This window comes from Phoca vitulina, unplaced genomic scaffold (assembly GCF_004348235.1).
Source record: "Phoca vitulina isolate PV1807 unplaced genomic scaffold, GSC_HSeal_1.0 scaffold78, whole genome shotgun sequence".
Lineage (NCBI taxonomy): Eukaryota > Metazoa > Chordata > Mammalia > Carnivora > Phocidae > Phoca > Phoca vitulina.
The window spans coordinates 6,118,887-6,146,561 of NW_022589781.1; the positions used below are offsets into that span (position 1 = coordinate 6,118,887).

Here is a 27,675-nt window from a genome sequence, read left to right on the forward strand (position 1 = left end):
CCTACCCTTGATGTCTTCTCCTAATAATTTTCCATCCACTCTGCTCATTGGCTGTAAATCCTCAGCTCTTTGGAGCTCAGTTGAGCCCCCCTCTCCCCCACCTATTGTGATAGTCCTGACACCTATCACAAAGGTCCTGAACTGTACCTTCCTTACCATTTTAGCAAGTGTCAGAAAAATCTTTTCTTTAACAATCTCTAGATTTATTTTTTAATTACTCAGTTTGTTTAAACACTATAGTACCTCTGGATTTTGATATTGACTCTGAGGACTTTTTTTTAATAACATATCTGGACTTCATCCCCTGAACATATTTCTCTTAAGGGTGTGGTTCCTAATGTCTCTGCATGATTTTTGCTTTGATTCTTCATTTCTGTGTGGCTTCATGTCAGCCAGTGATTTGCACAAACACCTAAGCCCATAAGGCTGCTTGCACCCTCTGCCCGTTGACCTGAACATGGGTTGGGATGAGGACAGGAAGCTTAGGCAAGGCCCAAGACTTCCTGTTGGCATGGACATTCCCCAGGGCTCCTCCATGTGTGGGAGTAGTTTCAGAGATGTGCGGAGAGCCTATCCAGCCCTTCTGCTGGGCTCTCATTTTCTCTCTTTTTCTGCTGAATTTCTGGCTTGTTTGCTTACAACAGCTGAGACAGCAGCTCTACAACTTGTATTGAATGTTCCACATTCAGTCCCCACTGTGCTTCTTTACTAACTCCACACCAAACTCACTCTGCCCTCTCTTAAAGCAAGCCTGCTGCTTTTCATGACCAGCCCTACTTTTATAACATGTGTCAAGTGTACTTGGGGGGTCAGGGGTATCCAGTGATGTCCAAACAAGGCCACCGACTCCTGCTTTTCTTACCTAATGTTGCAACTGTTTTTTTGTGAGTAATGTCTCAATTTGTCCACTTCAGTGGAGTCTTAGAGCCCCAAATGGTGTTTTTGATCATTTTACTTAGATTTTTTTTTTAAATATTTATTTGAGAGAGAGAGAGCGAGCAAGCATGAGCAGAAGAGGGGCAGAGGGAGAGAGAGAGAGAGAATCTCAAGCTGACCCCATGCTGAATGCAGAGCCTATGACATGGGCTGGATCTCAGGACCCCCAATATCATGACCTGAGCTGAAATCAAGAGTCCAACGCTCAACTGACTGAGCCATCCAGGCACCCCACATTTTGCTTAGATTTTTGCTTTTTCAGAAAAGAATTTTCCAGCCTTCTCACACCACCAGAACCAGAAGTCCTACCTTCTCAATGCCCCTCTTTGCCACTTTCAAAGAACAGTTTCAGTCAGGAGTAGAGATGAGACCAAATGTATAATATAAAGTAAGGGACAGAATGTTGAAAATAGGGATTCCTATGATGAATTGAAGGGAAACCAATGAATTAAATAAAATAAAGGCACTGTATTAACAGGAAGAAAATACTTCTTTTTTTTCTTTTTACTGAAATAATTGAAGTGAATATTTTCATGAATCAAATATAAGTCATGGATTATAGTTTATTTTTATCAAAGAAGGAAAATTCCATATGGCTTTATATCACTACTGTGCAAATGTATTCATTTTATAAGACCCTAAATTTCATATTAGGCATCCTCTCTTTGTCTAATAAAAATTATAGGGCAACAGGTGTGTTGGGGCACTGAATCTTTGTTCTGTTGAATTAAAATAATCAAAGGAAGTACAGTCTGAAGAGAATTGCAAAATCATTTAGCAAAAAAGTAATCCTGCAACTTATTGCACAAGCCTTCAAGAACTGCGCTTCTGCTATTTTCACAAATAGACTGAGAAAGAAACAGAAAAAAAAATCTACATGAAATGAAAAATACAAAATGAAAGGATTGGCATGACGTACTAGGAGATAGAAGTAAATGTCTGGAAGCACAGTGCAGTCTTTTCTGCCTTAGCTAAAAATCAAAATAAGCAAGTCTCAGACACTCTCCTGGAAAAGTTCTGAAAAGGGCAGAGTGTCTTCTCAGTGATCCTTCCTGAGGAGTTCACCCCAGCACCATCGCTCACCCTTCCTACTCTCTAGGTGAACTTAGAATACAAAGAAACCCCTGTTAATAGATGATCTCCCTTTGTAATAGAAAGCACTGGATTGAATCAGATATTCAGATGATGAGGTTTCCTGAACAAAACACTTTGTATCGTGATGCAGCAGAAGACTGTGGTCTAGCTGGTCGACTGTGCACACCACGGGAAGCAGTGAGGCTCATTCTTCATTTTTCATTTGGGGTCTATCCTGTGGACCAAAACTTCCCCTTCTTCAAATGTATTTTGCTATCTAAGTCAGGGGTGAAATGTTTCAATCCATTTTTTGGAGACAAGCACAGTTCTTTTGTAATTTTTATTATAAATAAGAACCACTAAATGAATTCACTGCTATTTTCTGAAACCTTCTTACCTAAAATTATGGCACTCTCTCCAGCATTCCCTGCTCTCAAAACAAAAAATGAAAGGAGAAAAAAAAGAGTGCAGAGAGTACTATCCATAAAATACCGAATACAAGTAAACCCAGCATTCAGTTGTCACATGCTGAGTCTCAAAGGCATTGTCACGTCCCCAGAAGCCCTTCAGGATGTCTCTGCTTGTCGCTCGGCTTCCTGCGCTACTCTCTCCAGATTGTCACATTCGGCGTCCCCGAGAGCCTTATCCATTTCCCTGTCCTCAGGGTCCCCGCACATGCCCTTCCCTTTTCCACTAACTGCGTGTAATCCATCTTTCACTCCCAGCTCGAATGTGACCCAGACCAGAGGACTTTCATGCGTACCCTGTAGCTCACTCATGGTTGCTTATGCTCATTTTCACTAGTGCCTGCCACATCAGGTCAGTATAGATTTCCTTGTTATTAATAATATTCCTTCTCTGATGGTACATTCCAAAAAGAAGAAGGAGGAGGAGGAGGAAAGGAGAAGAAGAGGAGCCCATCTTTTAATTACCAATTTTACCCCCAGCATCTAACACTGTCCCTGGCACCATTATAGGCTCTCATTAATTATTTAGAAATGAATGTTTTCCTCCAGATTATTATTTTCCCCAAAGCAAGTTTAGGAATTAATTCTTTTTTTATGATTATCACCAAGTAGTCTCAGTTGGCTCACTTCTATAACACTTATGGAAAGGATACAGAATTTTCCAGACTTTTCTAAACTCAGATTTACATGTTTTCACAAGCCATCAATCCAGAGTTCACTTTGCAAATTGAACTTCATTTTAAAGAGATCTAAACACGAGTATCCATGACCTTACCTTGTACTAAATATCACCAAACTTACACATATGGCTCTATTTTTTTTTTTTTTTTGTCTGCCTGGTTTGAATAGTTAATATGAAGAATAAAGAGATTGAGAAAGACATTCTAAGAAATATATATTTTTTAAACTGCTTAATTTATTAATTTAGATAATTGCTTTGTTTAAAAAAGAACTGCTTTATTACAGGGAAATATATATGTGTGTGTGTTGTTTATCTATGTATACATATTTTTTATTACTTGTTAAGGAGCTAATCATGATTTCTAAACAGGGGTAACTCTACCACTTCCATAGCATGATCTTTGGCCATTGTAATGAATAATCATACAATAATCAAGGATGATTTCATGTATTTAGGGACCACTTGGCACCGCATACCAAAACCTGCAAGTACAGGACCCCTAGAAGAATAAATAGTCACAAAGCAAGCCAAGGAGAATCATTAATCATAACTCTTTTCCTATAATATTTGGGATTCTAATGTTGAAGAGACATAATGTCAAATTAAACTAGCTTTTTCTTTTTTAAAAAAAGCAGTACGTTTTTCGTTCATATATCAGTAAAGGTCAGGCAAACGTGCAAACAGTATCATCAATGATATTCTCCCCATTTCCTGGCATTGTCGTTTTCTCAGTCCTGGAGAGACCCAATGCAGGTGTAAAGATGAGCAAACGTCAGATATAAATCGACCAGTCTAGCCCTTGGGTAATTAAGAGCCACTCTTTCCCGTGGTTCTGGGAGTTACCCTGACTCTACCAACTTGGATAACTTGCCAGTTCTTAAACCAAACAGCCCAGGCCTGAATCTCACTCGCATTGCTGGAGCTAGAACCAGCCCCACCCACCCATGGGCTGTGAAGGGGATGAGCATCTCTCCGGGGAAAATGAGAGGCTCTTCCTAGAAGCAAAGCCCAGGATGCCAATGGGTCAACATGCTTAGTCACGGTCAGCTTAGACATCATTCATATAAAAACACCACGTGCAGTTGATTATAGTTTAAGTATGATGATTTCTGTATGAACTATGACTTTTATTGAATCCTTGCTTCATTTGTGAGACTCCAATCTAAGGTTGTTTTTTCAGTTTATGATCCAACATTCTTTACATTTGTCCTTTTACGTAAAGCCATTATTTTTCAGTTTCTCAGGCACAGGAAAGAGATTGAGGAGACAAATAAACCACAGTCAGATCTAGCCATGTCATGTTTATTTACTCGTTTTTATTTTTTTTTATCGTGGGAGAGAGGGGTGGCTGAGGATGTCTGGAACGCGTGGGTATGGGGATGGCAAGAGGAAGGAATGGTGGGAGGGTGAGATTCAACTCCGTGAAGAGGACTGTAGTACACTGCAGAAAAAGAGATACAGATGCATGACTTAGAGTGTCTTACCATTTATGTATCATAACACTGAAGGAAACCAATTACAAATGATAGATTTTATTCTACTGTCTGGTAACTTGTAAGCAACACATTGGCTTCTCCATGAACATCAACTGTTCCTCCGTCCTCTTTGATTTAGGAGGCGGACACCCCCTCTGCTCTGGGAACACTTTCACATGACTTCATCTCAGGAGACCCCTGGTCACAGTCATTGGGTCATAACTGAATGAAATCCCCATCAGACTTTAGGTTCCGGGTCTCTCACAAGGGATATTACCATTTTTCTGGATATTCAGCCAGTGTCTCCGTTCCCTTTTCGAATCTTGGACCAAATAATTGCTTCACCATAGTTTTGTTTGCACGTGTGGGGACTCAGTTATATTGGTTTTTAGCCCACTGTGTTCTGACTTAGTACTAAAAAACTGAAAAATAATGTAAAGTTATTTAAATCGCCTAAACATGGAACTGATTTTTGGTTTATTTGTTGAACTCTCTACCTGCCGTTGGTTTCTGTGGATCTAGTGGTGTTGCCTGTCTTCTGTGGTTGGCTCGCTCTGCAGTCTGGGGGCTGTTTTCCTCACCTCTGCTTTGCAGTACTCTCTGGTATTTATAGCACCTCCCAGATGGGTGCCTTCCTCAATTTAATTATTATCCAGCTTATCCTCCCTTCCAATATCATTCATGAAAATGTTAAATAAGGCCAGCCATAATACCCACATCCCCAAAGCATGCTCCTCAACCGCTCTTAACTTGATGCATTGCCATTTATCATTAGATTCCTTTAGCCAATTTAAGTCCCAGGAAGAATGTTAATATTGAATCCAATTTGAGCTAAATTTTAATTAAGATTTCCTGAGACATTATGTTAAGTGATTTACTATAATCAAAATTGATATCTCCTCTGCTACCCCCACTCTTAATTTTCTAATTTTACCCACATGCAAAAGAGAATTGAGTCGGTCTGGCTTGACTCATTCTCCATAAATATACATCATTCATCTGTTCTGTTTCTGCAAATAGTTTCCTTCTCCTTTGCCTTTAGGACCATGTCTATCATCCTCCTATAAGTCCCAGAGTCATTTTATGAAATGCATTTCCTTCTGGTGACCACATCTGTCCACCCCCAAATACCTAATCTCAGCTAACTGAATGCCAATCTCTCAAATTTCCTTCTTCCCTCTCAATTATTTTTGTAGCTACTATTTCTATGCACATTATCATTCTGAATGCAGTGGATGCTAAACACAGAAACAGAGTATGCACTGTATATCCCGTTAAGGGTGATGGTGTGTGTAAGGCACTTTGTTTACATTTTCTCAGGATGGTGAGCATGAACATCTGAATGGGCCATTAATTAACATGGCGCTCTTGAAATTGAATTCAAGTTTCAAGGTAAATGTGCACACTTACATTTGATCTAAGTGCACCAGAGGGTCCAGGGGTCACCCAAAGGAATCTGTGAACAATAAAAAACTATTACTTTATAGAAGTGAAAATTAGGGGTTAGAAATACATATGAAAATGTTAGTAAGTAAGAAAATTTTTTTCTGTAGGTTTACCTATTAAAATCATATATTTTACTTATTCAAGAGGAAACTTTTAATTATTTTCCCCTATGTGTAAACTTATATGAGGCCACCTTTCTTATCCCCATCGATCACTTTTGGAATGAGGAAAACAGAAATTTCTGTGAATGTCTGAGGGTGCCTGGGTGGCTCAGTAGGTTGAGTGTCTGCCTTCGGTTCAGGTCATGATCCCAGGGTCCTGGGTTCGAGCCCAGCATCTGGCTTCCTGCTCAGGGGAGAGTCTGCTTGTCCCTCTCCCTCTGCCCCTCCCCCTGCTTGTGTGCTCACTCTCTCTCTCTCTCTCAATTTCTCGCAAATAAATTAATAAAATCTTTAAAAAAAAAAGAGAGAAATTTCTGTGAATGTCTGTAAAATGCATAGTATAAGATTTCCCACTAGAACTACTACTTCCCCCCAGGGGGTAAATTTATATTTAACAGCAAAGAGCCTTATTTAACTCATTAAGTCATTCTTACCTTAATTTTGCTTTATTGAATTAACAATGGTCATTCCGTTTTCACATGTAATGACCCAAATATACTTTTAACTTTTGGATACAAGTTGCTTCATAATGACTATAAACACCTACAAATTAGCCTTAGGAATGCTCATGTGGTGATATCAAGGGCCTCTGAATTCATTCTCTTTTCTCAAAAACAACAACAACAACAACAACAACAACAACAAAACTTCTTGGGCTTGACAGTCTAATTTTTTAGTAAGCTATTCTACAATCAGAGATGCATTTGTTTGATTTTGGAAAGGCAATACCCTAGGCCTTTTCCGTCTTTTGTAAGTCAGTGTGAACAAGATCATAAAGATCTTTCCTAAAGCGAAGTAGAAATAAAAAGGATGCAAGGACGGGAGACTCTCTGAGAGACGGAAGGAAAATAGTATGGATGTAAAAGGCAAAAGCAGAAGGAAGGATGACAGTAATAAAGACAGACTTCACCCACTAGGTTTTCTCCAGTCTCGGTAGGCAGTAATCTGTGTTTTTATGTCCAGAACAGGAGGTAACGTAGAAGGAAAAAATTAACTTTCCCATAGTGATATTAGATTTGCTGTTAGACCCTTTCTCTTCTTTCCTTTAGTAAATTAAAATAAAGACAGTCTTCAAGATCCAAAACTTTTATCACTTTCATAAGAAAAGAAAAAAAAAAAAAAAAACCTTCCTGCTGGGATTGCTTCCAAATCGGCGCACCCTTGCCACCCTTCAAGACAAGAGCGAATGTGCCAAGAGATCTTTCTTCACCTATACTTTGTCTTTGAAAGCATGCTCCTTTTGTCAGGGAACAGGGACACGGGATGGAAAGCTGAGCCCCAGGAGGACTGACGATGTGGTTTTCTGTTCCAGCTCACAGCCGTGGACGCAGACGAAGGGTCCAACGGGGAGATCACGTACGAAATCCTGGTGGGGGCTCAGGGCGACTTCGTCATCAACCACACCACGGGCCTCATCACCATCGCCCCGGGGGTGGCACTGACGGTGGGGCGCACCTACGCGCTCACGGTCCAGGCCGCGGATAATGCGCCTTCCGCGGAGAGAAGGTAAGGCACAGCGCAGCCACTGCGCCTTCTCCGCGCTCCCGGTTAACCGTGCCCTGACACAGAGGAAGCACAGGAAGTGTACTTTTATTCTGACACATCTAAATTTGACCAGAAAATTCAAGGGCCCAAATTCTCAGGAACTGCACGTTCTTACTTGGTTAAGTTGTAGGGAAAGGACAATAAAGATTAAACCACAAAATAAGTAACTGTGATTTCACAGATGTGAGGGATGCAGATCTCTATTCTAGGGGGGAACTGGGAAATATCAGAAACAGGTAGGCAATTTATTGCTGAAAAGCAAGTTTGCTAACAGTGAGAGGTCACAGACATAGCAGCGACATGAAATGTCTTGGGTTTGAAGCCGCCTCTCAATGTCTGGGTAATTATTCAAATATATACATATATATATATATATATATATATATATATATATATATATATCCTCTCTTTATATATACAAAATATATATGCATACACACATACATAAAAATATATGCACTATATATTCTATCTAGAATTTATTATAGAATTGATCATTTAGCTACAAAATATATATGCAACCCATACATACATATTCAAATATATAGATACATGGATGGTGTGAGAGAGTAAAAAGCAAAAGACTTGCCACTATTACAACTGCATTTATTTAGTGCCCTACCTGAGATATCTTTTTTATTAATTTCTTGCTTGCTCCCCAATTTTCAGTATGCATTTAAAGAAAATATGAATGAATAGTAATTCATTCCTGCATCTGGTGGGTCTGTCCCCTTACAGCATATCCTGAGGTTCTTTCAATATGAATACTGAATAATTTCTTCAAAACTCTTTTCTCAGCTACATAATATTCTTTCATACATGTGTTATACTGTGTAAGAAACCCACTGTCGATGGACTTTCAAATTCCAGTCGCTCCTTTACTGACAATGAAGAAATAAATGATACCAAACAAGCGTCATTTTGAATATATGTGCAAATATGTCAGCATAGTAAATCCTCATTTACCAAAGGGCACATGCAATTATAAGTTTCAACAATAACGGCCAAATTGTATTCCGTGGGGCTCATAACAATTTACAGTTCCAGCTGTCAAGTCTGAGAGTAGGTAATTCTACAGTCTCCCCAGCTGTGTGTCATATCAAACATGTAGATTTTTGCCAATCTAATAGGTAAAAAATAACATATTTTTATTTCCTTATGAGTAAGTTTGTTTCCTATGCTTATGAGTCAATTCTGTTACTTTTCCTGTAAAGTCTGTGTTCATAGTCTCTGCCCATCTTTCTATTGATATCTCAAGCCAAGGCTATAATTATTTTATATTTGCTATTAATGATTATATAGATTCATGCTGTATGTTTAAATCTTTGTTGCATTTGGGATTTATCCTAGGGTACAGGAGGAAGTATCAATCAGCAATATTTTTTTTTAGGCTACTCTGCCATTTTTCCCATATAATATACTAGATGGTTCATCTTTTTCTCACTGATTTGAGATGTTACATTAATTATATCATACATTTTCTCATTTATTTGAGTTTGATTTGAAACTTTCTCTTCTATCCCATTAGTTCACCCAACTTTTCATGAGCTATTGTCACAATTTTAATTGTTAATGTTTTAAACTGTGCTTCATAATATGGTGGTGCTAACTTACCCCAATGCTGTTTTTCTCTAAAAATGTCTTGGTTGCTCTTTATATTAATTTTTTTTTACTATAAATAAGCTAGTTCAGTGAAGTTTTTAACCATATTTTTACTAGGAACACATTAAATTCATAAATTACTTAGGATTAAATTATATGTTTTTGATGTCAAATCTTTCTATCCAAGAACTATTTGCCCATAATTTCTTGTGTGTCCTGTAAGAGTTTTTATTTTTTAAATATTTTCTTTATATGAGTCCTGTGCATTTCTTTGTTGGTCTGTTTCCTTATCTTTTGCTATTATTGTACATAGACTCTTTTCTCTTTCTTCTTCTATCTGGTTGATATTTATATATGTGAAAGCTATTAATATCTTTTTATTAATTTTAACCCACTTTCTTATTTAATTATTTTATATTTTTGTAGTTTTCTCATCAATTCTTCAGTGTTATCCAGGAATGTATTTATAAATAGTGAAAATTTGATATCCTTCCTTCCATTTTCTTTCCTTTAATTTCATTGGCTAATTGTTTCAATAAAAATGCTTTTTTTTTTTTTTTAAGATTTTATTTATTTATTTATTTATTTATTTGAGAGAGAGAGAACACACTTTGGGGTAGGGATGGAGGGAGAAGGAGAATCTCAAACAGATTCCCTGCTGACCACGGAGCCTGACACGGGGCTTGATCCCATGACCCTGAGATCACAGCCTAAGCCAAAACCAAAAGTCAGCCTCTTAATTGACTAAGCCACCCAGGCATCCTTGCTCATCTTGTTTTTAACTCAAGTAGGAATGTCTACCAGATTTCCTCAGTATATTGGTTTATGGTTTTAAAAAAAAAAATTAAATTATATTAAGAAAGTGTTTATTCCCATTTTATTGGCTTTTTAAAATAAGAAAATATATACCCATCATCTATGAAGACAGTAATGACTTTTGTTCTTGAGCTAATCATATGATTGATCTTGATATAGTTCCTAAATAAATCTATTTTACATTCTTACTATGAATGCCACAAGGCTGTGATGTTTTATTCTTGAATTAAAATGCTAGATTATGTTTGTTACTTTATTTAGTGAAATTAGTCTGTTCTTCTCTTTTTGAGAAATTTTTATGAAGATTCCATACAGCTGTTCTGTAACCTCATGAAAGAAATAAAAACCACAAAAAATGCAAGAAAGAATTAACAATTGTAATAGCAAGTGTGAATAGTGGTAAAGATCTCTAAAACCAGTAAATAAATCCAAATTTTGTTCTCTGAATAAAAGAGATAAAAAATATAAAAAATAATCAAATGGATAAACCACCACCTCATTTAATCAAAAATAGGGAGGGGCACCTGGGTGCTGCATTCAGTTAAGCATCTGACTCTTGGTTTTGTCTCAGGTCGTGATCTCAGGGTCATGAGATCAAGCCCCACGTTGGGCTCTGTGCTCAGCGGGGAGTCTGCTTGAGATTCTCTCCCTCTCCCTCTCTCTCTCCCTCTGCCCCTCCCCATCCATGCTCTCTCTTTGTCTCTCTCTAAGATAAATAAATAAATCTGCTTTTAAAAAATGGAGAAATTTCAGTAATAAATTCTAAGAAGGAAATACTACAGAAACAGAGGAAATTAAAAGAATCATAAGAGACACCTTTACTTTAACATATGCAAAATTTGAAAACATGAGTGAAATGGATAATTTTTCCAGAAGATACAGTTTATCAAAACTGATCCCAAAGGGTAAGAAATTTTAAAGACATCAACCTTATGGAGGCAGTAGAGAAAGTTTTCAGAGAGCCACTACCCAAAACTACATAAGGGCCAGGCGATGTGACAGGAGGACTGTAACACAGTGAGAGGGGTCATTCCCCGTTGAGCCATCCCCCAGAGTGCACCCTACACCTCCACGCCACACTCCACAGCTCTCTTATCTTCGATGGTGGGGCTGTCCTAGGGGGACTCTCTGCTCCTCACAGATATCAGTGGACTGTCCCTCCTCCTCCTCCCTCGTGTTCTCCTGTGGAGTCTCATCCTGTCTTCTCCTCCATCTGCAGATGGTAGCCCCTTCCCCATTATCTCCTCTTCTAACCTAACCTCTAACCTCCTCTCCCACTGTCACTTCCAGACCCCCAGGTCCCTCTGGGGGGATCTGGTTCCCGACTATCCAACATACCTCCAAGAGCATGTGTGTCACTTGGCATCTGATGGCTGGTCTTGCAGCTGCTCTGGCCAAGCACCCCTGGAACCATGCTCAGTGTGTTCCTTTCTCTCAAACTCAAATGCGGTCTTGAGCAACGCCTCTAAGCTCTTCCCGAAAAGCACACAGAAACAGACAATCCCTTGCTCTTGTTACTGACATCCCAGTCTGTGCCACACTTCTCTCTGGTCCCGGCTGTTGAAACATCTTCTCCTTAAGCTTCTGCCAGTGCCCCTTCCACCCCTTCTCTGTTCCAGGGCCTGGGAGATTCTAGTAACACAGGAAACACACTTTCTTTTTGCTCAAGCTCTCCTTGGGGTCTCACATCTGATCCAAAGTAAAAGACAAAATCGTTTAAAAGACCAGGGAGCCCAGCACACATTGCCATCTGCCACCAGCCAGAGGATGCTCCCTAGTGTCACCTCCTCTGTGGGACATCATCTCCTGCTCCACCCTGCTTCTCCACTCCAGCCCTCACGCCACTTCCTTTTGTCCCTGAGCCCGGCAGCTACCTTCCAGCCTTTAGCTTGACCTTCCCCTCAGCCTGGATGGCTCGTCTTTCCATTTGTCCATGGACTCCGGTCCTTCTGGCCCCTACCCAACCATCTCACTTTCTTTGCAAAGTCTTTCCAGACAAAGTATTTAGAGCTGCAACAGCCTTTCCCTACTTCTATGCCCCTTTTTATCCACTGCACGACCGCCCTGAGATAGCCTATGATGTACCTTCAGTTAGGGTATGAAGCTGATGGTCTGCCTCGTCTCCTCCCCACTGGAATTTTAGTTCACAAGGGCAAGAATCACTGTGGTTCTGTTGTCTCTCAAACAATTCGTGGAATGCCCTAGGTGCTTAAAAAGTCATCTGTTTTTCTTGTTTTCCTAAGTTCTTAACAAACATCTTTTTTTTCCCTGTTTTTTAAACAGATGAATTAGGAAGTGAGGCAGTGTAATACAAAACTCAAATAACTTTAAAGAGCTCCCACAACGGAAAGGCAGATTTGAAATTGTTCTGCCTTCTTTCATAGTATACACCAATTCTGTCTAATTTTGTCACTAATAAGTTAAAAAAAAAAGGGGGTGTCCATGATAGTAAGATTTTCTATTCCATCCAATCAACCATTTACTACACAACTACCACTTACTGTGTCATGGAAATACAAAGATAAACAGAGTGCCATCATGTGCCAAAAAATTACAGTAAAGAGTGGAAAGTAGGACTATAAATAATTAAATTCAGTTCAGCATGGTAAGTGTGTGATTCAGCCAATTTCTCCGCTCTCTGGGGGCATTGAGGAGGGCACTTGTTACAATGAGGGAGTACTTAGAAGGCCTCCCAAGCAGATGAGTTTCGGAGAATGAGTCAAGGTTGACCAGGTGAGAAAAGTATGTCACATTATTTGTGCAGCCTGAGAGGTCTGAAAGAGCTTGGTCATTATGGGTAATTACCAGTCTAGTCAGTGTAACCAGTGCATAAACCAATTCAAGAAGGGACAGGAGAGTTAAGGGTCATTTCATGGAAAATTGAATTTGTTTTTTTAAGAAGCTTGGACTTATTATCCAGTCTGTGGAGAGTATTCGTGAAGGACTTTAAATTAGAAGTTGAGTGAGAACTTCTGAGTTTAGTTTCTGGAAAATCTGTCTGGTGTCTCTGTGGGAGATGAATTTGAGGGGGACAACACTGGAGGGAGGGAGATGAGATAGGACTCCACCACTGGAAAAATCCAGGGACTAATGGCTTGAACGGGGCCTGTTAGGAAGGTGGAGAGATGGAATCATCAAAAAAAAAAAAAAAATCTAGACCTTTTTGTTTAAGGTGACAGGGTGGTGATGTCAAGTTGGCATGCATGGTTTGGGTGAAGGAGATGAGCTGAATTTTGGACTCATTTAGTTGGATTTGACCGTTGTTCATATACCCAAAAGGCAAATAGATGTATATATATGAACATGAGAAAATGGTTAAGGACTGTTCCTTGAGAAGAAATGAGGAATGCTATTATATACTGACCTAAAGTAAGAGTCAAAGTTTGAATGAATTTAAAGAATAGCCTTTTTCATATTGGGTTATTCTGAAGAGGAGTTAAACATGATTGATACTATTTAATTAGCATGCAGTAGACATTTTACAAGCTACTCTCTATGCATAATTTCTAATCTGAACAACAACACTGTGACTTTGTATTACTCTAAATTTGCAGACCAGAAATCTGAGGCTGAAAGATGATAATTGACTTGGCTAAATGGCCCCTGGCCTACACTCCCACCCACCTCATAAACGAGTTATAGAACCTTCACCTGAACTAGGACTATTGGATTCTAGACTTTATCTTCCACTCTCTTCCATAGCCATGACCTTTTCTCATGATTATTCTGGAGAAAAAAAAAAATACTATAATTGCTTAATATCAGTGCTAATAATGCTAATTTTAAGAATTAAGGCACCTTTTGTTTTTACCATTTAAGCTTTTATTAAAATCCCTTAATAGTCATCAATTTATTTTATGACTTTATTTTCATTGAGGATAGTCCCATGCTATGTAGATTTGGTAAAATCTATATATACTTGTATATTATGACCAATGACTTTTTAACTATTTTATAATTTAATGAGTGAGATTTTATAATCCACTTCTTACTCAGTTCCTATTTGCAAGTCATACCACTGATTTGTCTAAGTAAGCTGCTGCCTACAATAATCAATGCAATAAGAGGATTTCACTGGAGTGAAATCGTATTCGACTCCGGGAAATAGAATGACATCTTCAGAATCTGAATACACAGCTCTTTTCAGTGACACTAAGCATTTAGTTGACCTGGCCTCATTGTTTTCCTTATAGACAATGGTTTGGACACTAAAAGATCACCTTATAATGTTTGATCAAATATCAAGTGGGACCTACAGAGAATAAAATCTGGATACATCCTTTTTCCCTGCTGGGATAATGTCATGTTCCCTGTAGGATAATGGCATTTGCTATTTTCTGGAGGAAAATTAAGCCTTCACATTGACTTGATGAATGAACCGAAGAGTTGTGAAGTTTTGCTTTCAGTATTTCCTTTGAAAAGTAGAGGCTATTTGAAAATTATCAGCATGGAAGTACAGACCTTGATATATTTTACAAATTGACCCAGCAGGCAACAGTGCTATGTAAACCTACTTAAATCATAACATAAAAAAAAAAAAAAAAAAAAAAGGCAATTTTCCATTTTTTTTCTTTTTTTCAGATTGGAAGTCTTAATTCATAAATTTAAATAACAAAATAAGGCCTATATGAATTATCTATTTATGTATTTGTTATTCTAATTAAGTAAACTTACTGAAGAATTCAGAGAGAGGAGTAATAGTCTGTAATCTTTGTTCTGTTGTGTTGAGTCTCTCATAAGTATAAGAGGACAGATAAAAACCAAAAGATACAAAAAGTAACTTCATTCGGAGATAGTATTTAGTCTATTGGTTTATGTAGGTCTCCTTATACTTATTGAATTGAATTAAATTAAATTAATATTTATTTAAGTTTTATATGAATAAAGTAGTACTATTAGGTATTCATAAAGAGAATGAAGGACAGTCCTGTTCCCAAATATCGTATAATATAATTACGATAAAATGATTGGTGCATGGCATGCGGTTCCTAATTAACTTTTTAACCTTGATTCAGTCACTTAATCTTTCTGATTTTCTAATCCTCTTTTGTAAAATGAGAGAGTTAAATTAGATTGTTTCTAGGGTCTTTTAAAATCTTAAGATTACCTGAGAAAATACATCAGCACTTGGGTTCTACTTTGACCTTCATTACCAAATGAGAAAGAGAAAGCTTTATGATTTTCTTTCTTTTTTTTTTTTAGAAATAGAGATTTATCTACATCATACTGGCAATATTAAAAAATAAAATTTGTATTTATAATTGCTTGATTTTATGCATTTAAGACTAGCTATAAAATGTTAATACAAAATTTCACATAAAATGTTATTATTTATCTAGTGACTGTCCTGTTTTATTATGTGCTTAACTGATGCTGTTGAATTACTCATATTTATTACAACATTAATGGTATCATTTTATTGTGAATACTATTGGTATTTAGTTTCAGGAAAGCTAACTCTGATACCATGCTGACATCAGTGATAAAAAGGAGATAGCATTTTAAAAGACTGGTGCTTATTTAAATGCTTGTAGGAAGAGCCAAGAAGTTGAAGATGAAAAATGCTAGACCTTGAAATTGATCTTTCTCAAACAACCCCAAGATCCAAGTGGGGAGGGGGAAGAGCAGAAGCATATGTAATTAGCAATTTTAGCATTTGAATTATTGTGGAAAGGAGCAGAGGAAGGGAAGGAATAAGGTTGGATGAAGGAGAAGCTGGTGTTGGACCACAGCTGTTCTGTCTATCCTCTGCCTGGGGGCATAGGGTTCTTTGTGTTGCATTTTAAAGTTGTCTTCTCTGTAGCAGATACACCAGCATCTTTGGGTGTAGAGGTCCTCTGTGCGGTATTGTGGATGTAAATAGTTTAGTTCCCTCGTGGGAAAATAGTCTTAGGGGAAAGAATAAGGAAACCCACAAAGCATAATCAGTTCAGTGTAAACCATATTCTCATGAGGGGAAAGAGCCTCATATTCTGGTAAAGACTTCATCAAGTATTCCAGACCAGTGAGCTGAAGCTGTAAAAAATGCCAAAAGCAGGAAAGGCCTAACTTTTTGAAAGAAAACTTTGAATCTGGAGTACAAGTGTGTTCTAGGTTAAAAAAAAAAAAAATGTGAATCAGTGAAAGAATCTCTTACCTCCAGGGTTACCAAGGTGAGTGTTAAGTCAGTTTATAGAGGAAGCCCCAGGCTACTAATTTAAAAAGAAGGTGAGCCTACATGTTTTTTTTTTTGTTTTTTTTTTTTGCCAAGAGCTCCTGGGCCAGTGGTCTTCTAAATCAAGTGTGTGAGGATATTGTATATCCATAGAAAATGTAGAGTCTTCTGTCCCACACCAGAAGATTCTGATCTAATATGTCTCAACATGGACACTACCACAAACCCACTTTGGGGAGGCAACCAGGGTATCATGCCCTTAAGTATTTAGCCTAGAAAAGGGAAAGGATGCAATTAAAATGTTTAAAATATTATAAGGGAAATTAATAAGGTATATGCAAGCTATTTACCCCATTCCATAGAATAGAATAAGACTCCTAATTTTGAGCAATTATTATTAATAATGGATAAATACATTTTTATATGTGCATACATATACATATGTATACACAACATACATGCATGTGCACACACACACACACACATATGTAATCTTATTTAACCCTTATGCTAAACTGAGGTGTTAGTATTACTCTCATTTTTTTAGATGGCAGTGGTCAAACTGAAATAATTTGCCCAGGATGTGGTACACATCCAAATTCTAACTCAGGAATGTGTGGTTAAAAATCCTGTGCTCAACAACATCCCTCAGCCAAGGTTCTTACCAATATGGCAGAGGGCAGATATTATAGGACTTCTTATCCACAGACAATGTGCTGGCTGGAAAAAGGACAGACTTATAAAATGTTTAAATGACTTGATGAATAACAGATGCTCAAAGAAGCCAGGGTCATGAGGGTAGTAACAGGGAGAGTATGCATCCTGGGGATGCTGCTGGAGCCAGGTCACCACCTGGAAAGATAATAGGTCTACTTCAAAATGAGAAGTGGGTCTCTGTAATGCACATTAAATTTGGTAACTTGTGGATATTTTCCTTCCCACCATGTTTTCCTTTGCATCTAGCCCTAAGATTAATACTTGTAAGTTTATAAGTAACATTTCATCAACCATTTTAACCTACTGTAAACATCTTACTCTTAGGGGCACGTGGGTGGCTCAGTCTATTAAGCATCTGCCTTCAGCTCAGGTCATGATCCCAGGGTCCCGGTATCGAGTCCCGCATGGGGCTCCTTGCTCAGCGGGGAGCCTGCTTCTCCCTCTGCTGCTCCCCCTGCTTGTGCTCTCTCTCTCTCTTTATCTCTCTCTAACAAATAAATAAATAAAATCTTTAAAAAAATCTTACTCTTAAATTCTCAGTTGTAAATATATATATAAATATATATATATATATATTTTGAAAAGAAAACAATTAGAATTTGATTCATTTTATTGACAGATTTTAACAATAAAGTGATAAATCCAGAGGTCAGAATAAATACAGATACTTTTATTATAAATTATAAAAGCTGATTATAAAAAAGATTTTAATTTGAAATGAGATAATTTTGAAACAATATTGTGATAAATGTTAAGTGTGAATTTTTTAAGTCACTGCAACTTTTTAGAGTGCTTATATTCTATAGGTACTCATCTATTGAGGGTATGTCCAGGAACAGTTTGGACTTAGGCATAAGATGATAACCTGAAACAAATTTTCAGTGCCTATGATCTGTATTTCTCTGCAAAGCTTTTTATTTTTATTTTTATTTTTGTTTTTTTAAAGATTTTATTTATTTATTTGACAGAGACACAGCGTGAGAGGGAACACAAGCAGGGGGAGTGGGAGAGGGAGAAGCAGGCTTCCCGCCGAGCAGGGAGCCCGATGTGGGGCTTGATCCCAGGACCCTGGGATCATGACCTGAGCCGAAGGCAGATGCCTAACGACTGAGCCACCCAGGCGCCCTCTGCAAAGCTTTTTAAAACATAGTCTCTTTTAGCATAATAATCTCAGAAAAACATTATTGGTGACCATGTATTTTAATTGAAGCAATTAATAAAAAGAACTTTGGTTTTAGAGAGAGAGAGAGCAACAGTGAGTGGGTAAGCTGGTGAGGAGGGGCAGAGGGAGAGAGAGAGTCTTAAGCTGGGTCAACGTTCAGCGTGGAGCCTGACACGGGGCTCGATCTCATGACCCTGAGATCATGACCTGCATTGAAATCAAGAGTTGGACGCTTAGGGTGCCTGGGTGGCTCAGTCGTTAAGCGTCTGCCTTCGGCTCAGGTCATGATCCCACGGTCCTGGGATTGAGTCCCACTTCGGACTCCTTGCTCAGCGGGGAGTCCGGTTCTCCCTCTCCCTCTGCCCCTGCTTGTGTTCCTCTCTCGCTGTGTCTCTCTCTGTCAAATAAATAAAATCTTAAAAAAAAAAAAAGGTTGGATGCTTAATCGACTGAGCCACCCAGGTGCCCCAAAAGAACTTTGGGCTATTTTAAGAAAATTCTAGCCCCCAAATAGAAATGACAACAAATGTGTTTTTAGTGAAAAGTGATTTTGTTAAAATAAGTTTAAAGCATGCAATTTAGGCAGTGGTTGTATGGTCTTCGAGACAGAAGGCTAACTGTAGTCCGACAGTAGTGGTAGCATCTTCCAGGTGGAAGACAACTAACTTTCTCATTACTCTAATTTTAGCCAGCGCTACTTCTGTATAAACCTTGAACATCTTGCCTCTGTAGCTTTTGTTAAGCAAAGAAATTTCAGAGTTTAGATACCCAAAAAGTTGATTATGTTAGTGCTCATATTTTTGTCTTTATAGTAACAGAGTGTCCCCTTGTCCTTCAAAAAAATTCCCTATCAACACAAGGCTTTAATTAAATCTAATTTCTAGCTTTTCATGGTATATTCTTCAAAGAAGACTTTTGTTTGCAACTAATTTACACAACAATTACTTTATGAGCCTGACTCTTGACATGCATTTACATGAAGCCATTGATGTCAGCAAGAAAACTAATAAAACACAGCCCGGATTTTGTTTTGTGTGTTATTTTAATCAATACTCCCTCTGCTGGTTTAATAGGAAGAGAGCCCCAAGGACAGCTCATATTACCAGATATTTATAGAATACCTTTTGCTATTAGAAAGACATTAAAAAGTAAAGTCAGAAGTCAAGGCTCCTGTTAATTTATTAGCTTTATTTGTACAGCTATTTGGTTTTAATTCACACTATTAATCTAAGCAGGAAAAAATTGGTACCCTGAGGCATTTCCTTTCTTTTTACTGAGATAATTTCATAGAAACATGATATTTCGGTGGTAGCTTTTATTTTGCCATCCTTTCATTCTGAATTATTTTATTGTTTTCTCTAAAAAATCAAAATGTCCTCTCCTATAAGCCCAACGGCAGACCGCGGACTGCGGTCTGTCATTAAAGGTGATGTGGATTTTCCCCCATCTTGTTTCTGTTCTCTTTCTCTGCAGGCACTCCATCTGCACGGTGTACATTGAAGTGCTTCCTCCAAATAATCAAAGCCCTCCCTGCTTCCCACAGTTGATGTACAGCCTCGAAATCAGTGAAGCCATGAGGATTGGTGCTGTTTTATTAAATCTACAGGTATGCTTCTTGGTAGATATGTAAAGCTCTATGGAGACAAACTTGAAGGCTGATGGGTCTGTTATTTGTGTGTGGGTAAGGGGGAGAATTCACATGTCTGCTTGTACTCTAGTACAGGGAAATTCTATCTGGAAAGGAAAACGGGGCTCATGTGGACGGAGGGTTTCCTCGGCTAATCTATTCTATTGATTGCCACCACTGAAGGACTGACGTTACCTGGCAGGGATTAGCTGTAATCATTACAAGACAGAATAAAGGGACTGGAAACATGCAGTTGAATATTTTGTACTTTGCACCCAGAGAGTCTGCAGCTATTATTTTCTGTCTCGAATTCCTTTGCCCAGCAGGATTTAGTTTTGCTGCAGTGTGGTATAGAGAAAATAGCTTTGGGTTCACGGACGGATGGTAGGCTTTCTAATTCTGAGGCAGACAACTTCATTCTGTGGCCATGGGCAAATCTCGTAATTGCTGGGCCTCGTTTATTCATTTAGGTGAAGGGAGGAGGGCTAGGTGATATTTGCATCTGCAGGTCCAGATTCATAGGCATATGAGTTACTTGCAGGATGATTGCTTGGTTTTCACTGTTTATATATTCCTGACTAAAACATATTTGGCCAGAAATGGTTGTATCTTTCACTGAATCTACAAGTCAGGCTTCACATGGTGTTGATAATTGCCCCTTGCTGTAAGAATCATCACGTGACACATCACTCTACTCGTGGGTGTCGAGAGGACAGGGAACCGACCTTCTCCTCGTGTCATTACACAGGAATGGCTGAGCTTGCTGACAAGAGTTCGGAAAGCTGGCCTTGAAGGGTAGGACAGATAGATGTGCATGTGATGCTTCAGGAAAATCCCAGAATCGATCTTTACCACCAGAGGAGGTGACACAAGGCATAGTTACATCTTGCCCACCTCCCATTTGAATGCATACAGCCTCTCACCCAAAGCCTGATGAGGTGAAAGTGGAGATTGCAGCGAATGTTTGAACTGGAAAGGATATGAAAGTAATGAGACACATCAGCCTCATGATCCAGACATGGGAAGTGAACCCCGTGGAAAGTAACTGGGGCCTAGATCAGTTGGTTACATTTTCATTATGTCCAAAACAGGGCTCATTCCCTTAGATCCCTCAGAGTACCCGAGGCTGCCAGAACTTTGTCTGGCATTACCAGATACTTCTCTGTGCCTCTGCTCTAGTATCTATTTGGTTGCTTTTCCCCAGGTAACTACAGAGACCTTGCTTCCGTGGTTCATTTACTATTAAAATATGTGGGAAACAAGATTATGTGAAGGTAGTCATATTAGCAACAAGAAAATTTGGAGTATTTTAACGGACAAAATAAAAGAACCCCATAGTCTCTGAAAAGCAAATATGAAGACAAGTACATTTAATGGAATAATGAAAATCTTATATATATATACATATAATCCACATATACAAATATATGGATTTATTTGTGTAAACAAGAAGAAAAGCTAAATAAATCCTAGATTTGTGAGATTCAGGCTAAGAAATTGTACACTTTTTATGTTTAAATATTCCTTCAGAATGTGCCTTTGTATGATTTCACTTTCTATAAGGTAACATAATCCTACTTATAAGATGGCCCTAGGTCTCATTTCAATAAATCCCAGAAAGGTCCAGGAACCATATTATAGGAGAATAACTCTACCTGTGAGTTAAAGATGAAAAGGAGTTGGTCTTTTTCATATCTCAAATTTCTCTACTGTGAAAGCTGAGCGAATATGTGAAATGACATTTCTCTTCACCCTTCCTGCTTCTGGTAGGAGCAAAAGAAAGGGTACCGATTGCAGTGGCAGTCTCTATGGGAAAGAATGAGGGTGTCATCACCAAGGCTTTTTTCCTAAGCCACCAGCCATTCCCTTTTGCTCCTGATCAACTGAGACTGAATTTAAACTAGTGACCTAAAAACTGAAAAGCTTCTACCAAATTACTCTCCCAGAGACTTCTAATAACAGAACGCATCAGTGGTACCTGGGGCTCGTCCTCCTCTTTTTCACACGCCGCACTGCCCACTGCTGACTCACTGCTCAATTTAGAAAGGCAGGATTTGTGGAGAAATATATTTTCCCAGGGAACAGCAGCCTGGTTTCAGCATGATCTGTTTTGACTGAGATCAAAGTGGTTTCTTCTCAGAAAACAATCCTTCTTTCTCCTCCTCTCTTCCCCTTCTAAGTATTTTCCTTCCATTCTGTCTCAAAACTGCTGGGGAGGCTGTGATTTTCCTCAGCTTATTAAGGCTGTCTCGACTGGCTCTGGCATCCATGGCATTCAGTGGGAGAGAATGTGAACCAGGGCTCTGCTTTTCCAAACTTCCTGTGCTGAGCAGGGTTGGCATTAGGTGGCATTTTTTTTTTCTTCCAGAGTTGGTCAGATCCTTCTCCAAAGCATTATTGTGCACCACCCCCACTTGCCAGTGAAACCTATTAGAGGCGTGTGCCCCAGCTGTGCACTGGGATCATGGGATCGTGGGAGCTCCTGTGCACAGATGGCCCCAATGTCCCATCATGTCCATCTTTAGTCTGAAATCAGCCATGGTGGGCACATTTATGCTACAGAAATTAGAAGATGCAACAAATCAGTACCTTTCACTCCATCCACAGCTAGTTGTTAATCCTTACCAGCACACCACCGGATGTGGAGCCAATTTCTTCAAGTACTTAAGTAACTAGAATATATTAGCTTCATCAGCCTCCTCCATCTTTGTCCCTCTGAGATTTTGAAATCGCCTTGTACCATCACCATTACCCTGGTGCTCATATAAAAATAGTAATAGGTAATGTGTACGTGGCACTTAATGAGGCACCTGCCTTTACAGATAGCTAGGATATATTCTGCACACACTCAGACTCAGAACTTCAGCAATTTGTGACTGAGAAGGGTTATATCTCACTCCCACTGTATATCCACCATGGATCAGTGCCCACTCCATCCTCCATCATTCACCCCATGTCAAAATGAAAGGGCAGCCTCTATGCAGAGCAGTGTTGTTCTTCTGACAGAGTGAAAAGACAGGCACAATAAACCACAATTTGGATCTTAACGCTTCTCCCAGAAGTGACGCCTGACCCTGCTGCCCGCGGTTCATCCACCAAACCCAGGCACAGACTGCTCCTGAGCTCCTCAACTCAGGGATGCATAATTCTCCTGTGGGAGACATGCACTAACTGCCTGGCTACTCTGATGTCAAGAGCTGTGGGTTCTTTGGTTCATCGCTTGCCTTCCATGTTATTGCAGGCAACCATTTTGCTAAATGAGTTTTCACTGCCAACCATGATTCCCATCCTGATAGCTTCCAGTAACAGTTTCCTCACCAGCTTCCAGTCTCTTGAAACCATGCTACTTATTTTCTGGGTGTTTATTAGGCACACTCCACCTTTAACTGTCAAGTTGGGATCAGTTAGGATAGCTAGGTTTATGTTGCCAAATTCCATAGTCAGTGCCATCAACAGTCAGCAGAGACTGTGCTGTATTCAGTCTTCACTCCACAACCCAGCTGATGAAGTGGTCTCTGCCTAGAACAAGGGATTTCCTGAGGGCAATGTTTGCTGTGGGAAACACAGCAGAACAAAACAAAACCCAGTTCTTCATTGTTACCTACAAGTGAGGCATGGAATAACTACCATATTTTTTTTTTTTCCATCGGCCAAAGCAATTCATATGGCTACTCCTGAGTTAATAGGTCAAGAATGTACAATCTTCATGTAGACAAATGGCACCTTAGGTTACATGGCAAAAGCTGATGTCAGTGGAACAGGGATATCTTACTTTCCCTAGAAAGGGACTGCCAGTATTTTCAAAATATTAACTTCGAACATTAAAGTGTATAAATATGTATGCATCTGTTACCATTTATATAAATAAAATAAATAAATAAAACTTCGGCACACATAATGTTTCCCCATTTGATTCTTATAAAAACCCAAAGCAATTGGAGCTATTATCATTGTAATTTTACAAATGGGGAAACTGAGCTACAAAAAATGAGAAACCCATTGCTCAACCAACATTCAGAAGTCTTCACCTGTTAATCACCCTCCCTGCTCCCCACTGCAGAATGCTTCCTATTTCACTTTCTAGACCAAGAGAAAATGTATATTCCCTTTACAAACAACTTATTGATAAGCAGTCTTTTTAGAAATAGCTGAGTCATTCATATATCACATAGTCCTTTTTTTTTTTAAGATTTATTTATCTTAGAGAGCACATGCATGTATGGGTGAGAGCGGGTTGAGGAACACAGGGAGAGAATCCTCAAGCAGACTCCTTCTTGAGCATGGAGGCCAGTACAGGGCTCCAACCCATTGACCCTGAGATCATGACTTGAGCCAAAACCAAGAATCAGTAGCTCAAAAAACTGAGCCACCCAGGCGCCCCACATAATCCATTCCTAAAGACGAAAGGGTAAAAGTTAGTTGTCACAACACCAAATCCTGCATCACATCCATTGTTTCTAATAACAAATAAAGATATCAATTAATTGATTTAGTAGAATTCAATAAATCAGAGTGTTTAACAAGTTCTCTTAATTCAAATTATTGTCTCTACCATAATACTTCTCAGTTATTTATTACCTTTTATTTTTAATTTTTCACTTATTAGTTGTGATGCATTTTTGGAGGTCAGCTACCTTAACCTACTAAAACACAGTTGTGTGTCCTCGGCTTCTGTATGATGCACCATTGCATTGGGTCACCACTCTGACCTAACACATAGGTGGGTATTATCTTTATTCTCTGGCAAATGAGGAAATGGAAACTTAGAAACAGCAAGGTTTGGGAGCCAGAGTAGTTTTTTGGGTTTCTTTTTGTTTTAATTTTCTCCCCTTTGACTTCTAAATCAGGATTCTACTATATCATATTATTTTAGTTTCAGCTATAGAAAAACTATTAAATTTTCTTTTTTCCCTATGGGGTGGTGGGTGTTTTTTATATTACATTAGTTTTGTGTTTTCCAAAGGTTAATTTTATGATGTTTATGAAGGTAAAATATATGACAGATTGAAGGGAAGATCCGATTTATCTCAATAGTCTCAGGAATAAACAATTAAAGGAAATGTTGGCTATTTTCCTCTCTCACCTAGAGGTTATAGACAAAATATGGATTATAACCTGGACAAAGCACGGTTAAGTAAAAAATACTAAATTCTCAGATCCTACCTCAAAGAATTCCTGGTCGTTAATAGGATACTCTCCAAGAACCCAGGTAGGAGAGACCCCATATGGTTTTGGAGACCTCTACCATAGAAATAGTGAGGGTGAATGTTTTGGTCCTCTAGTGGTTGCTGGTCCAGTGTTTCTCTTAGTCCAAGACTGAGAGAAGAAAATCCAAGAGGAGGTAGGGGAGGTTGGCATCCAGTTCTTTAACCAAATGGCTGCTGAGATTTGAGTCTGTGCAACTGCCCTGGGGGGCGGGCACTGGAACCAGGTGTCATGGTGGAGTGGGCAGTTGGCAAGAGGGTGTGGACTGCTGCCCACATTGTAGGTAAGATTATCCTGCCGGGGGCCATAGAGCTCAGAGTGCGGGCTCCTAAGTGTCAATAAAAATGAAGGGAACGAACTGCAGCATGTGGAAAAGAGACATGCATGCACACCAATATGTACAACAAAGGGCCACCAGCCGAGCATTACTCACGAATGTCCCTCAGGCACCACCAGTCCCTAGGATGGCGGCTTGGGATCCAGCCCCGTAACAGTGGAGTCTGCTGGTGCCAATTCCTCCCACACTGATCCTCATGCAACCTCAACACAGTCAGTCCCTTTAAGAAGCATGTTTTTCCCCTGTAGCCTCTCCATCCCAGTGTCAGAGGGGAAATGAGAGGAAGAAAGATGAATACGAGTGAGAAAATCACACACTCGAAGTCTCTAGAAACAAAATTGGCTTTAAAGTAAAAAGGAAGGGTGCCTGGGTGGCTCAGTCGTTAAGCGTCTGCTTCGGCTCAGGTCATGGTCCCAGGGTCCTGGGGTCGAGCCCCGCATCGGGCTCCCTGCTCCGCGGGAAGCCTGCTTCTCCCTCTCCCACTCCCCCTGCTTGTGTTCCCTCTCTCTCTCTGTGTCTCTCTCTGTCAAATAAATAAATAAAATCTTTTAAAATAAATAAATAAAGTAAAAAGGAAGGTGTCCTATTAGGAAGAGTTAGAGAGTTTTGCTAAATGACAGTTGTAGACTTTTAGACCAAGACACGGCTGGAGGAGTCAGCTGTACGATGGAAGCGGGAGTGAGCAACACAGCAGCTTGAGAGCAGCCTGGAAGAAATGAAGCCGTTTCATTTCTTCTCCAGGAGATTCCTTATCCAAACTGGGCACAGGATAATGCAGAGCTGAACTTTTGTACTTACAACCAAAACGCACAGGAAGGAAAAAATTCAGAGATTGCATGGAGGTTCAGATCTGTATTGCATTTGGCATTTAAATCAAGCGTCTCTGGCCTTAGCCCTACTTCATTCCCACACTTCTCGGCTTGATACCTTAAGCAAAGTGGAAAAGGGCATGATTCTCAAGGCTTTGACTTTATAACCTGGCTCATTTATGATGGAGCACTTAGTTTCTTGCACACTTCTACAGACAAAGTATCTAGTCATTGGCTGTAAGTTCATGCCTGACTCTAAAGAACAAATCTTAATTATAACAAGTTGGGGATCAAATGATCCACCCGCCTGTGGCTGGGTAGGTCATCTCAAAGGGAAGCTCAAGTATACTTTATAAACTGGTTAAGACATGTCCGTCGGGATAGAGTAAAATTCTACCCCTCCTTGCACACATATGATCCTTGAAGAGTGAAGAATTGGGACCAGGGAGAAATAAGTGAAATGGCAACAAAAAATAAAAAAGAATAATATGCAGACACCAGATATAGCCCAAAAAGCCTAAAATTTTTACTGACTTTTTACAGAAGAAAAAAAAAAAATTTTGCTAGCCTCTGCGTATACTGTGAGTAGTCATTCAAAAACAGACCAACAAACCAAAAAAAACAAAAAACAAAAAACCCTCACACACATAATAGTGCCCATCCATTATATTGAAATGAAGTTTAAAGGTGCCACTGAAAGAGATAAGATATAATACATACAGTCCTAAGACCTAGCATTTTAGTTTCGTATAGTAAGTTGAACTGAGTATATTAAATTTAATTATTTAAACTGCGTCAGAATAATCTGTTATCTGAGCTGGGTCTCAGGTGACCTAGCTGAAAACAGAAGCAACGTTAGTTACCAAGGGATGGTGTGTGTATATAAATATTCAGGTCAGTATTTGCATATCAATAAATACTAGATGAATAAAATAATGAAGACTAATGTACCCTTTGGTGTAGAACAGAAAGCAGAATTATAAGAGCTTGGGAAACGGGGGAGATTATTGTCTTTGGAAGCCCAGATGAAACGGACAGCATGTAAATTGCGTAGCTCAGTGCCCAGAAATAAGAAAAAGAAAGTACTTAACTAATGGTAGTTATTTTTATTCCTGTTCATTACCATTCTTGTTTTTCTTTTTTTTTTAATTATGTTATGTTAATCACCATACATTACATCATTAGTTTTTGATGTAGTGTTCCATGATTCATTATTTGCATATAACACCCAGTGCTCCATGTAGAACGTGCCCTCTTTAATACCCATCACCAGGCTAACCTATCCTCCCACCCCCCGTCCCCTCTAGAACCCTCAGTTTGTTTTTCAGAGTCCATCCTCTCTCATGGTTCATCTCCCCCTCCGATTTCCCCCCCTTCATTCTTCCCCTCCTGCTATCTTCTTCTTCTTCTTTTTTTTAACATATAATATATTATTTGTTTCAGAGGTACAGATCTGTGAT

At 39.1% G+C, this 27,675-nt stretch overlaps 1 protein-coding gene across 4 annotated transcripts in view; it reads left to right on the forward strand.

Annotated features, from left to right (window-relative positions):
• The window catches only part of LOC116625425 (protocadherin-15-like), a 1,687,848-nt gene that overhangs the window by 1,375,693 nt on the left and 284,480 nt on the right, over positions 1-27,675 (forward strand). For all 4 annotated transcript variants that reach the window (XM_032393940.1, XM_032393941.1, XM_032393942.1 and 1 more), the window contains 2 exons: positions 7,554-7,747; positions 19,711-19,843. In XM_032393940.1, the coding sequence (XP_032249831.1) occupies positions 7,554-7,747; positions 19,711-19,843 (327 nt within the window). The remainder of the gene's footprint in view (positions 1-7,553; positions 7,748-19,710; positions 19,844-27,675) is intronic.